Below are 14,334 nucleotides of genomic sequence, written 5' to 3'. Positions count from 1 at the left end.
TCACAAGCTCGGGAGTTTGAGACCAGCCTGGCTAACATGGTGAAACCTCGTTTCTACTAAAAATAAAAAAATTAGCTGGGTGTGGTGGTGTGTACCTGTAATCCCAGCTACTCGGGAGGCGGAGGCAGGAGAATCGCTTGAACTCAGGAAGGCAGAGGTTGCAGTGAGCCGAGATTGTGCCATTGCACTTCAGCCTGGGTGACAGAGCAGTGTCTGTCTCAAAAAAAAAAAGAAAATCAAAATGTGGAAAATATGTAAACAATTGAGATAAGTAGGAGGATCGATTGAAATTACCTTTCTTACGGTGTAATTTTTTCTCACTGAACTTCATGTATGCTTTCCATAAAACATTTTGGCATCAGGTTCTTTTCATTTCCTTAGGATAATTGTCTAGCCATGGTTGTGTACTGATGTTTCATTTATTTGTTCATTTACTCATGCATTTCATCCAAATACCATGAGCTGCATGAAAAAGATGCATTCCTGTCTTCAAGTATTCTACTAGTCTCTGGTCTACAGGTCACTGGAACAGTGTGGATTAAACTCTCAGTACACCAGATCAATACGCCTCTAATGGTAGCATTTGAGAGTTTGGGTTTATTCAGGGACCAGATTCTGTATGGGGTTAGTGGACTGTCCTCTTCCTATGGCTCTCATTTTCTGTTTGCCTTTGGTCTCATTAACTGTGACTTGCTAATTTCTCTCCTTTCATTGACTTTGGCCTTACCTGTACCCAACAATCACAATTTTGGGAGTCTTTGAGCATTTCAAATAGCCTGTCCTACCTCTTGACAACTGGAATTTCAGTGACTGATTTTTAATATACATGTATTGTGTCACATAGCACGTAGCTAATACCTTTATGTTTTCGATAGAACTTCTATGAATTATCTTAATTACTAGTTGAGCACCACAAAAGTTAGTAAAGTTTCTTTATAAATGAATTCTTTTTGAAAGACTGATTATATTAGACACACTCAAAAACTAATGTAAAATCAGCTCATTTATCTGCATATATGAAAAACTGAATCAATCAATACATCTAATTTGTTGATGACATCATGAGCTTCATATTTCTGGATGTACATTGGAAAGATGATATACCATTCAATTGTGTAAATCTAAATCTATAAATTAAATATTTACATATTTATTTATCCAAGTAAACTGTCTAATTTCAGGCCAATTTGGACATGAATAATATTTTCACATTTCAAAAAAATTTAATTGTTTGGGTTGATTAATTTACTTTAAAATCTGTTGAGTGCAATTTCTTTTGATAATAGGAGAAAGGAAACAGCATCTTGGCCAATTCTGTGAATAACAATTTTATGGCCCTGAAAATATCACTTAGTATCATTAGGTCTCAGTTACTTCAATCATAAGATAGGAAACTTTATTCTAAAGTCCTTTTTGGTTTTGATGCTATGATTTCCATTATGTAAATAACTACCACTTGACCTTTTGAAAGTAATTATTTTAATAAGAAAAAATTGACATAAACATACATACACATAAGCATATGCTTATAGATAAGCATAGATATACATAATACATGAATGTATATCCCAAGTATGCCTCTCATCGTATTTTCCCCTCCTTCTGTTCAAAATACAAGAGTGCCATGGAGAAGCAATTGAAATTTTGGGGTGAGAAGATTTTTACTCCACTCTTCATTATTGGGAAATGCCTCCTGTAGGAAGTAAGACTCAAGAAAGCACAAAAGGAAGTTGTTAGCATCTTTGCAAGTCTACACACCTTTCACCTGATAAACATGGTATCTTACTTTAGCTGTCTATCAGATTTGGGGACCTGAACCCCTTTTAAACTATCTGAGTCAGTGCCCACAATTTGCCATCATCTCTCAATTAATTTTTAGTGAGCAGAATAGTTACTGTATGAGCTTTGGCCTCATAGAAATAGCCTATTATCAGGGCTAGATATAAAATTATACATTTTAGGAGTAAAATCAACTGAATATTCATAACGTTCTGTAGCCTTGTAGTTACTCTGCTGTTTTCTTGTCTAAATAAACCGTGTACTGTATTCCAAATTAAAACAGAAAACATTGTTTCTCTCTGATGGTATGATGCAAATTTTGTATCCTTAGCAGGGATGGTTCATTTTTGGAAAAATTCTGTTTTCATATGTGTTTTCAAATGGTAGTTTACTGATGCAAATGCTGTTTGGAATTTGTTTTAGCATAATGGACTTTGTCTGACTTTGATCCAATATTCAGAGATTTCTTAGTTTAGTCTTTGAGTTTTCTGGTTGTTTTTCCAACTTGACTGTTGTAAAAAGAAAAGAAATCTAAAAAACACTCAATATTACATAATTAGTTTCTTTTTTTTTTTCTTTAGCCAAACCAACAACTTTATCTCTTCCTCTGACCCCAGAGTCACCAAAGTAAGTATTAAAAAATGTAACCATTTTCAGAAAGGGAAGGGGGTTCTAATACATTTGGCTACAGCAACTCCATTTCAGTTTGTTTTTATAAATGTGCCATATCTTCCAGTGACCCCAAGGGTTCCCCATTTGAGAACAAGACTATTGAACGCACCTTAAGTGTGGAACTCTCTGGAACTGCAGGTAAGCCTTATATTTCACTTGGAACTTTGTGTGTGTGTGTGTGTGTGTGTGTGTATGTATGTGTGTAATAAGATAATAGAGTGCACTCTCTATATGATTAATAAAATTAACAAAGAATACAAAATCGGGGAAGAAGTTACCTGTAAATATTTCCAGTTGCTTATTTAAAAAAAAAACTAATAAAAAAGACTGAAGTGCTTTAAAAACTTGGACGAACTGAAGAACTCTTAGGCGAACTTCTGAGTTGGTTGCAAATGGTGCTTTTGCACTAAGTGCTTTAAGTTTAAGTACTTGAACCCCACCAGAAAGTGAATCGTGGGATGTCTAAACATGAAATTCCTTGGCTCTGGCCATTGCTGATAAGGTTAAAGGAACAGTACATTAAACAAGATGCTTTCGACCAGAACTATGGTGCCTACATGCACCGTGGTCATTGTAGCTAAGTTTAATTTCACACTTTGAGTTTGCTAAATTACCTTCTTATGAAAGGTCTAATGCATGATTGCATGACTTGGTCAAGCAGTAGAGTAGTTAATTTCATGGTATATATATGTGTGAGTATGTGTATATATATATATTTATATATATTTATTTTATATATATACATACACACACATATATAGTATATGTGTGGGAAGACACATATGTACATATATACATATCTTTATAGGCATGCACACATAGACACAAAAATATTTACTTATAAACATATGCTTAACATTTCTAAAATGCATACGGAACACTATTTCTTAAATACATTATAACTTACATATATGTTTAGAAGCAGCTTTTGTGTGTATATGTGCAGCAGAGGCCTTCTTATCTGAGCAGTAAAAAACAACAATTGATGGGTTTATTTAAAAAATGGATTCAAGCATATACTGTTTTATTTTACCTTTGCTTAAAACATAAAAATATACAAATATTGCATTTTTTGGTAGAAAACAGAGATCTTTACCCTGAGCTTATATTTGCTGTTTGGGGATCCATCTGTTTGTCTTTCTTGTACAAACCACACTAATATATTTCTATATTATACATATCATAGATGGTAGCCACTTTTTATTGCTTGCTCCTTGAAGGAAAAGATTAAGGACATGGATATAGTAGTCTGAATTCTTCTAGATTTTTATAATTTTTTCCAATATTTTCTAATACCATCCATCCATAACTAATTTGATAGTACTTCATTCAGTAATGATTTTTTTGAGTCTTTTTACAGGAATATTTTTTTCACACTCACATTTTATTCATTTACAGAGATTTTACCATCTTACCTAATTTCAGTCACTAGTACAATGCACATTAACTATATAGTCTACTGGGGTAATGAGACATATTGATAAGTAGCATGAAAGCAAATATTATTTATTGGATATGTTCTGCCACCTTCTAAGAAAGGTAGACCCAGAAGGCAGTTTTTAGTTTGTCGAGTGTGATTGTAATAGTTGTACAGATATAAATTGGGGAAGCTGAGGTAAAGCCCATTTGCATTACGTAAGAGGAGGGATTTCGAGCTTTGGAAAGCAAGGGGATGAGGACTCAAAAGATGCTGAATGAGGCTAGAAGGTGAAGTTTGGAAACTGCCTGGAGAACAAAGTAAAGAGGAGATTGAGGGAATTTTTTTTTTTTCTCTAGAGATATTTTGGGTTTTAAATGCAACGCAACATATAATGTCTACAATTATCATCTCTTCTAAAAATCTTCAGCAAAATTGGTCGCTTAGTAGTGTTTGAAGATTGTGACAAACACTAATTGTACCTAGAAAGAATCACAAAGGGAGAAAAAGAGTTATCAGAGGGAAAACACTGTAGCACAGCTTCAGATTTAAAGACAATGATTGTGCAAAAGATTTTTTTAAATGATTAAGGCAGTTAAAGGACTGAGAGAAATATTTTGGCAATGCTGTCATTCTAGTGAATGACAGAGGTGATCCATGGAAAGGAATGTGGAGGAAATTGAGCTCTCCATAGGCTAACCTGACTTAGAGAGCCTTCAGGGGAAACAAAAAAATGCACAGATTTTGAAGCATGGGGTTGGAGTGGAGAGAAAATGTTGATGAAGCAGAGGCAAGAAGGCAGGAAACCAAACGGATGCTCAGATGACAATGGATTTGGCAAGGACTGTGAAATCAGTAAGGAGCTACAGAATGACGCAGACACTTTCCCTCCTGGATCTTTTGATTGCTAAGACTCTTCTACATCCTTGATCTTTTCCATACCTTGGTTTCCTCAATTTTAAAGTCATCTTCATAACTACTGATAAAATAATTGTTTAATCAAAAGACTAAAATATAGGTTGAAAAATGAAATTGCCAGTATGCAATCATTTTTGACACACAAAAATGAAATTTCATGTGGTTTGATCTGAATTAAAACAGTTTATAGGCAGCAAAGCTCCAATTAAAAGTAATATATCATGATTTTAAAGAGTAGAAGGCTTAGTTTGGTGAAGTTTACACAACCTTGGTTTGGATGTTGGACAAACCTAAGTTTAAATTCTGAATGCACTCCCATCTAGTGTGTGGCCTTGGCCCATTTACTTAAACTCTGAAAGATCAGGATTCTTATACATGATATGAAGATGATAACAGTACCTACATCTCACTGGGTCAGTGTGAGGATTAAGTGATAGAAAACATGAACCCCCTTATTATATAAGTACTCAGATAATATTTGATATTTAATTACTAATTCTGAGTTAACTTCATTTGCAGTGGTCATTGTACCTTGCTTCTTATCTTTTCAATTTTTGGCTGTCTTCACCTCTCCCCTTTTATTGCCCTTGCTGTGTATCCTCTTTGGCAATTTCATATATGAAGTTATTTATTCTTTTTCTGTGCCTGTCCCCCACTATTTTCCCATCAAATTGAACAAATACTGCTTTTAGTGTAGGTATGGAATTTATCAAGTGAAGATAGGAAACTCCCTTATTTGAGATTCTCTCAGCAGCAGCTACTTCTATTACTACAATTTCTGGCAATTAGGCACTCCTTAAATAGGCACTTTACCTACAGTATCTTCCTTACTTTCTGCCCATTTCATTGTGGAGGAAAGATTTATACATTGACACCAGCTATTTGATGGATTCTGAGTTCAAAGCAGGTCTGCCTGAATAGAAATTATGTCTCTTTCCTGAAGTCTGAATTTTAAAAATAGTAATTGACATATGTTATGTTAAATAGGCTTCATTGCACTTGCCAAGTGTCATTGATTGGTACTGTCTGCCAGGAACATTGCGTTGAGAAGGATTCTAAGGCCAAGTCTGTGCTCAGGGGGAATGTCATGATCAATTAGTGATGTCTGCCATAGGTGCAGCAGGTGGGTGGAAAGGGTAGAAACAGCGTTCATGTTGGTAATTTGTTGATCCTTGGTTTACAAACTTAATCAGTTTGGTTGCAGCAGCAGAAGTGACCCAAGCTTTGGCGCAGGCCTTCTGGTGTCTTCTTTTTCTTTACTCTCACAAATTATAGTGAAATTTTCCAAATGTTTAAGTGGAAATGTAAAGAGCCAACAAAATTCTAAGACCTCCAGAATAATGCCTCTGCCCCATCTGCAGTGTCTTTGGGAAACAGGAGGGATGTGATAGGAAGTTTGCTTTATTAGGTATTGCCAGCTGGTCTGACTTCTTTGTGATTGTCCTAAACTAGCTAATTTTGGCTGATAAAAAAAACTCTTCTCTTTTACAGGTGTAAAAACTAATTTGATTTCAAAATAGCTGTTAGTAAAGCAAGATGAGAGAAAAGAGAATGCTCTTTTGGCAGAAGGCATTTAAATCTATTGCATATGGAGATTTTCAGAGTGCTACACGTTTTTTGTTTCTGAAATGGGAATGGCAAAGCAATGTCAGCTCAACAAGGTGACAGTTTTAATGACAGACATGAAGGAATTTGGGTAGGGACCAAAGTGACCCCAAAATTTTATGTATATATATAGAAAGCTTTTATTTGTTATTACTGTAAACATTGTAACAGTAGTAGAACTATTTATGAATGATTAAGAAAATGAGAAAGCAGGTCGGGTGCAGTGGCTCAGGCCTGTAATCCCAGCACTTTGGGAGGCCGAGGCAGGTGGATCACCTGAGGTCAGGAGTTCGAAACCAGCCTGGCCAATGTGGTGAAACCCCATCTCCACAAAAAATACAAAAAAAAAAAAAAAAAAAAAAAAAAAAAAGCCAGGTCTGGTTGCAGGCACCTGTAATTCCAGCTTCTCTGGAGGCTGAGGCAGGAGAATAGCTCGAACCTGGGAGGTGGAGATTGCAGTGAACTGATATTGTGCTGGTGCACTCCAGCCTGGGAGACAGAGCAAGACTCAATCTCAAAAAACAAAAAGAAAAAAAATAAGAAAATGAGAAAGCAAAATATATAATCAGATGTCTTATCATCCTAAAACAAGTAGCCCTTCATAATTTTTTTCTCCATCGATATGTGTTTTTCCACATTATTTTAATCAGAGTGGACATCTGATTTGATGTTATTTATTTTTTACTTAATTTTCTCTCCAGGCTTTAATCAGCAGTCATTCAAAGTGTACTTTAGTGAACTTGCAATAAAAACAACAACAAAACACTTATTAATCAATTTGTAACTACCTCTTTTATGTTGAATTTTACATTGCCTTTTTGGACTCTCCATTTAAAAGTTCGTTTTTTCCTGGAAAAATGTATTAACAAACACCATAAATACTGACAAACAGTTGTAGCCTTTTGGCATAATTCTCCTTGTGTAGGTGACATATCTTTGGGAAAGTGGACCAAAGCAAAATATGAGTAGTTGTTGGCAGTTTTAAAAGGAAAACTATAGCATCAGAGAACTGGAAGGTGATTTTGACAGGTCACATAATCTATTCCTGTGATTGAAGAATCCAAGAAAGGAAGACCCAACAAATTCTCTTTACAGCCCATTCCAATGCTTGGCAACTCTTAGTGTCAAGGATTTCTTCCATATTTCAGCCATAGTCTTCATTTTCTATTTTCAATCTCATTCTTTTTGACCTAGTGTCTATAACAACAATTCCTTTGTTCCTGGTTTTTCTTTTCTGGAAATGGCACCCTTCTGTTTCTTGTAAGCCAAGGATAGCAAAGGAATTTTCTCTCCCACATCAACTTTTAGGTTTGGCCTTAAGCATCTGAAATTCCAGGTTTCCCTTATTCATCCCCTATCTTTGCTCTGTGGGGAATTACACAGGAATCAGTTAATGATATCTTCATCTTCCATGAGCAAGAGTTGGGGAATTAGGCATATGTCATAGGAATGTTCTGAAGCTTTTCTCCAAGGCCAGTTTGTTCCCCAGTAACCAGGGGTGATAGGAGAAATACTTAAAATATACTGAAGTCAGGCCACTCCCAAATGGACCGAGTCCCCCCAGAGGACCAGCGGGGCTGTTGGAGAACCCTCAGTGCCAAGTGTGAACACTTCAGTTGCTGGGTCTGTGGAGCTCCAGTGAGTCATGGGGAAGTCGGTGCAGATGGATAGAGCGGCTTTTATCAACTGAATATTTTAACAACAGCTGTAGAGGTAACGGTTGGCACTGAGTGAATATCAGCTTTCCCTGCTCTCTTGACACCCACTCCAAATTTGTGAGGCCTGAAATATGTGAGTAGGACAAGTCACACACCTCTCTTTGCTCAGTCTTCCTATTTTGGTGTGTTTTTAAGCAACTTAGAAACTCTTCTCCTGATTTTTTTTTTTTAATACCTGATTTGGCATGCAGCACAGGCAAAATCCCGCTGTTAAACAAACTTGAAAGTTAGTTGCAGATTTTGCAGTAGATTCTGCAAAATGTTATGAACTACTAAAAAAAAAAAAAAAGTCCTGCTGAAGTCATTGGGTGAATAGCACAGCACAAGAAACAGAGCCAAGAACTTACCATTTATCAGAGTCATTCAATTAAACAAACAAACCCAAAAGAAAACTCCTCCAAGAAAATCGTTTCATAGCGATAATGTAAAACAAAACAAAACTTGTCTTTGCCTTTTTTTTAAAATTAAAGGGCTGTTTAAAAAGATGACTGTAGAGTGTGTACCACTTCTCCCAGATTTGCTGTGCAGAAGTGCATAAGTGTGAGTGATGTAGAGGTGCTTGTTTATTATGGAGCACATTTCAATGCAGTAATCATAAATATTGCTAAGGTTGTGCTCTGTTGAAATATGACCTACATACTCTTGATTGTTTGTGTTATGTGATTTGTCTGACACCCATTACATTCTGGGTAATAGCAGCCATTTGTTGCTCTGCACAGCAGGCTCTTTTGACAAAAGAAAATAGGCGGCAATAAAAAAGCTATAGTCTGAATTACATTCTGCACCGAGCTGCACTGCTGAGAGTTTGTGCAAGTGTGTTAACAATGCTCGGAACTGCCTCTTGTCAGCCTTCAGCCTGTAATGGCCATCTGTCCTCACATAAATCTGTCAAAACCTGCTAAGTTCAAGAGAGAGCACAGAATATACCTTGTACTGTCAACACCAAAATGTACACATTCCCCAGAAAATCAACACGCAGGAAATAGTCCAGAGGTTATGGGAGGCATTAGCACTGTTGATTTGGGTTTGTGGTATGAAATCGAGAGTCTGGCGATTAGTGGGAAGATGGGCAAAGGTAGTGGCATCAAGGGATTGAGCGCCGACCTCCCTCTTACTTCAGGGGGAAGAGTTCTGGGTAGGGGAGGTGAGGCTAGAGAAATACAACTAGTTCAGAGGCAGCAAGGCATTGCCGGTCTCGTCAGCAGCTCTGAAAAGGTTAACACTATGTTAAGAGTAAAAAGATACTCCTTGCACTTTTGTTTGGTTTGCTTTGGCTTTGGGTCTCAACTCTATCTGGAGATAGGCTTTCAGTTAGAGAGGCTTGGTCATAGGAAGTCTTGTCATCCGTGAGATTTCTCAATCTTGCTCTGAGATATTCTCTGGTTAGAGATGTTTCAGTGAACAATGAAGAGTTCAGGGAATTAGCCAAATTATTTTCCTTTCCCCATCTACTCACTAATCCTGAAATATCTTCCATTCAATAAGCAAGTATTACTTATTTGTTTCAACAAATGGTGCCAACAGAAATGTACAGTTCTGGTATTTTTACTCACTGGGCATATTTGATGGTCTCTGGGTGTTTCCATCAATTTTAAGCATATATGCAGAAAAATATACTCCTGTCAAATTTTAAAGAAGTGCCTTTCTATTAAAATGGATTGTGAAGTCCCTGGAGGCTGAGTCCCTGAAATAGCAGTATCTGGTATCATATCCAGCACATAGTAAGTGTTCAACAAATGTCAGTTCAATGGCCACAGGCTGTCTAATGTCTGATGGATGTAAAATGCTTTGTTTTTAACTCAAAGAAAGTACAATCAAGGTGTTGCCACTCCCCAGAGCAACTTGAGAACCAGTTATTTAAGCAATAATGAGCTCAGGTACTAGGACAAGGGTTTCAAATTTTCAAGACTCAGAAGAATTTCTATATTTGAAATCCCTAGATACCTGAGCTATTTTTAGAACCAGTCTCTCTTTAATAGTGGCCTAATTTGGCGTTCCTGAAGTTTAAGGTTTCTTTTTATAAATCTAAAATGTCTGTCAAAATATGTGTACCTAAGAGTGCAAAGTAGCCTGCTGCAGACACTCTAGGGCTGGGGTTCTCCAGGTGTGGTCTGTGAAGTATCTTGTTAAAAATGTTTACCTGGGCTGGGCGCGGTGACTCATGCCTGTAATTCCAGCACTTTGGGAGGCCAAGGAGGATGGATCACAAGGTCAGGAGTTCGTGACCAGTCTGGCCCATATGGTGAAACCCTGTCTCTACTAAAAATACAAAAAAAAATTAGCTGGGTGTGGTGGCAGACACCTGTAAACCCAGCTACTCGGGAGACTGAGGCAGGAGAATCGCTTGAACCCAGGAGGTGGAGGTTGCAGTTAGCCGAGATCACACCACCACAGTCTAGTCTAGGCAACAGAGCAAGACTCTGTCTCAAAAAAAAAAAAAAATGTTTGCCCAGTTTCCCAAGTGATTCTTTGGCTGCTGAAATGTGAGGCCCACTACTAAAGGAGAATCTAGAAAAATTAAAATTAGTACAAAATAATAATGCAATAAATGTGCCCAAGCGACATCCCACAAAGAGCTTATAATCGATTTGGAAAGACAAGATAGAATTCACATTCAAAATGTATAGCAATATGTGATTGCTTTCAAGAGAGAGATCCTGACAGTAAATTATTAAAGAAGTCAAAATTACCCTAGCTTGGGGTGATCATGCAAAGATTTATGGAGTTGAATATTAGGAGGTTGAATGCCATTTTCTCCAATTCAAGAACTATGCCATTTGGCATATTTGACTGGTATTTACTCAGCAAAGAGAGATTATTCGTCATTATTTCTTTAAGTATCTCAGACTCCTATGAGAAATATTTGAGACTTTTTTTTTTCTCGCTGGGAATTAATATCTTTAAATTTGTTGCAGTGGTAATTGAAGGCAGCATGCAGAAGAAATCAGTATGCATGAATAAGGCAGTGCAATAGGTAAATAAGTGAAAAGGGGAAAGAAAAGATTGACCAAATAGGAATTTCTTAGATTGAGTAAAAGACATACTCATCTATGAAAGAGAAAACAAGAGGTGAGTGTGCCTCAGTGACACAGATGTTTGACTCATTCATATAAGTCACTCCCTTTGCTACAGCAAAGAGTGGGGCAAAGAGCCATCCAAGAGCAGCTGCCAACAAAGGAAGCCTTTTTGAGACTCAGGTGTGACCATGGATGGAGTACAGTGTCCCATTCTCTTTGCGTTTGCATTTCTCTATCTTTCTGAACTTTTCTGGATTGGAACTCCATAGTCAAACCATTTTGCATTCGTGTACCTTTTCTTCTCTCAGGGAGAATTAGCTTTGAATAATAAAAATTGCCAAATATTGGTGTAAAATATTTCATTTTAGAGAAAACATTCCTTCCTTCCATTTCTTTATTATAAAGTAGGAGAGTGAGGCAGCATCTTCCTATTCACATCAAAATTTCATGCGGCTTTCTGTGACCTACTTGGCTCTTGGTGTGTGTGTGTGTGTGTGTGTGTGTGTGTGTGTGCGTTTGTATATATTTTTTTCCAGCAAGGTAGCGTTTTTTTTTTTTTGCTTGAAACTTGCCTTAAGTCTAACCCCAGGCTTGTTAGCAGACTTGAAGTTCTTTTTGCTGAATAGCGTTCACCTAGCCTCCTAAATAGAAAGTGTGTTGTAAACTAAAATGCTCCCGTGTAAGCATAAAGTCATTTGAACTCCAGCCTGCCCTTTGTCAAAGTTCCTTGGACTCTGGAGCTACTTCACAATGTTTCTTCCTCTGCACAAAGGGATGAGTAGGACTTATTCAGTGGGGACACTCAACAGAGGGAACTACTGCGCTTCACAGACTCTCCCACACTGGTTTCTGATGAAATGTTCTGCCCTCCTATAGAAAAGCAGAAAGAGCAACAACTGATGGCTGTTCCTCTTTCTTCCTTTTTATTTATTTAATTAGTTAGCTGCTGAAGCTTGGCTGAGTTTCAATCCCTCGGTCCTATAACCCTCCCTTATGTTGTGCTCTATATAAAATGGTCTGCCGGCCCTGCGATATTTAGTGTTACTGTTCACTTAGGTTTCTGTTGCAGAACCATATTTTAAACAGAATGTATTAGTAATGCTTACAAGAATGTGTTATACCTACATTAGCCATGGTTTACTAGGTTAATGAACTGTGACGACAAAGAATCACTGCCGTTACGTTGTAGAGTTGCTCTAGGTCCCTGCATTCGGCTGTTGTATTTCACTTAACTTACTCTGAAGTTGCTTATGTCACTCTCACCATTGCCCCACATTTCCTGTCATCCCATCTTTTTTTTTTTCCTTTTAAGTTGCTTAATTCCTAGGCTCCAAGGGTAGATTCTCTTGATTGGACAAAGACCCCTGAGCCACTTGCATCCTCTGTGATGTGCTTTGCAGACAAATGCTACCAAGGCTATTCTGTGATTCCTCAGTCCCACTTTGTGAATTTTGCATAAAGCAGCCCATACAATCCCCTTGAAAATGCAAGCTTTGGTAATAATGCCTCGTTCCACGCAGGCCAGGGGTGACATGTTCATGTTTTCTGGGAAGCAGGATTTGTTAGCGTTGGAGTTTGAAATACAAAAGATCACAGCTCTGCCTCCTGCTCAGCAGTGTAGATCCATCTTTTCTTGGTGACAGAGGCTTAGAGGATGAGTCAGTTTTTCAGGCTGTGTCATGAAATTAGTTTCCTTCTTCTTCACTCAGTTTGAACCCTTGTCTGAAATCTTGGAAAAATTAAAAGCAAGTGTCTTGGCATTTAAGAGCATTCTCTCTTTTCTCTTTCTCTCCATTTTTTTTTTTAATTTTTGCCTTAGGCCTAACTCCACCCACCACTCCTCCTCATAAAGCCAACCAAGATAACCCTTTTAGGGCTTCTCCAAAGCTGAAGTCCTCTTGCAAGACTGTGGTGCCACCACCATCAAAGAAGCCCCGGTACAGTGAGTCTTCTGGTACCCAAGGCAATAACTCCACCAAGAAAGGGCCGGAGCAATCGGAGTTGTATGCACAACTCAGCAAGTCCTCAGTGCTCACTGGCGGACACGAGGAAAGGAAGACCAAGCGGCCCAGTCTACGGCTGTTTGGTGACCATGACTATTGCCAGTCAATTAATTCCAAAACGGAAATACTCATTAATATATCACAGGAGCTCCAAGACTCTAGACAACTAGAAAATAAAGATGTCTCCTCCGATTGGCAGGGGCAGATTTGTTCTTCCACAGATTCAGACCAGTGCTACCTGAGAGAGACTTTGGAGGCAAGCAAGCAGGTCTCTCCTTGCAGCACAAGAAAACAGCTCCAAGACCAGGAAATCCGAGCCGAGCTGAACAAGCACTTCGGTCATCCCAGTCAAGCTGTTTTTGACGACGAAGCAAACAAGACCAGTGAACTGAGGGACGGTGATTTCAGTAATGAACAATTCTCCAAACTACCTATGTTTATAAATTCAGGACTAGCCATGGATGGCCTGTTTGATGACAGCGAAGATGAAAGTGATAAACTGAGCTACCCTTGGGATGGCACGCAATCCTATTCATTGTTCAATGTGTCTCCTTCTTGTTCTTCTTTTAACTCTCCATGTAGAGATTCCGTGTCACCACCCAAATCCTTATTTTCTCAAAGACCCCAAAGGATGCGCTCTCGTTCAAGGTCCTTTTCTCGACACAGGTCGTGTTCCCGATCACCATATTCCAGGTCAAGATCAAGGTCCCCAGGCAGTAGATCCTCTTCAAGGTAAACCTTGGCAAAACCCTAAGAACACGCAAGGTGTTCCTAAGAAGTAAAAAAAAATATAAACTAAAATACAAATAAAAATTTGAAATCTGCAGTCATTCCAGCCCCTGACCACTGCATTCCTGGCACTGCTGGAACTAAAGAGAATGATGTTACATTCACATCTCTCTCCATGTTCTCTTAAATCTGTCAGCTCTGAGCACAATGCCTTGAGCGAGTCCTATCAGAGAGAGCAATTTGTAAGAAACTTGCTCGTCTAACTTTTTCCATTACCTGGAGCGCTGCCCTGTGCCAGGATAGTGGAGATCCATGCAAGATAAAGCTGACAGTGTACCAGACCTGATGCTCAGTGTTAACGTCAATAAGAGACGCTGAGAGAGAACACATCACTCCCAGCCCTCTGAGCTGACTAGATGATCACAGACTGTCACTGGGAAATCTCACTAGGAGCTGGGAAGAAAAAGCCAGTCTCT

At 38.2% G+C, this 14,334-nt stretch overlaps 1 protein-coding gene across 7 annotated transcripts in view; it reads left to right on the top strand.

Annotated features, from left to right (window-relative positions):
• Positions 1-14,334, top strand: part of PPARGC1A (PPARG coactivator 1 alpha) — a 685,546-nt gene that overhangs the window by 648,702 nt on the left and 22,510 nt on the right. For all 7 annotated transcript variants that reach the window (XM_064366095.1, XM_012472400.3, XM_064366093.1 and 4 more), the window contains 3 exons: positions 2,361-2,406; positions 2,516-2,589; positions 12,946-13,861. In XM_064366095.1, the coding sequence (XP_064222165.1) occupies positions 2,361-2,406; positions 2,516-2,589; positions 12,946-13,861 (1,036 nt within the window). The remainder of the gene's footprint in view (positions 1-2,360; positions 2,407-2,515; positions 2,590-12,945; positions 13,862-14,334) is intronic.

Source organism: Aotus nancymaae, unplaced genomic scaffold (assembly GCF_030222135.1).
Source record: "Aotus nancymaae isolate 86718 unplaced genomic scaffold, 86718_ANA_hifiasm-v0.15.2.pri h1tg000006l, whole genome shotgun sequence".
In the NCBI taxonomy this organism is placed as follows: Eukaryota; Metazoa; Chordata; class Mammalia; order Primates; family Aotidae; genus Aotus; species Aotus nancymaae.
The sequence above is the reverse complement of the archived record's forward strand: the minus strand, read 5'-3'. Positions and strand labels throughout refer to the sequence as shown.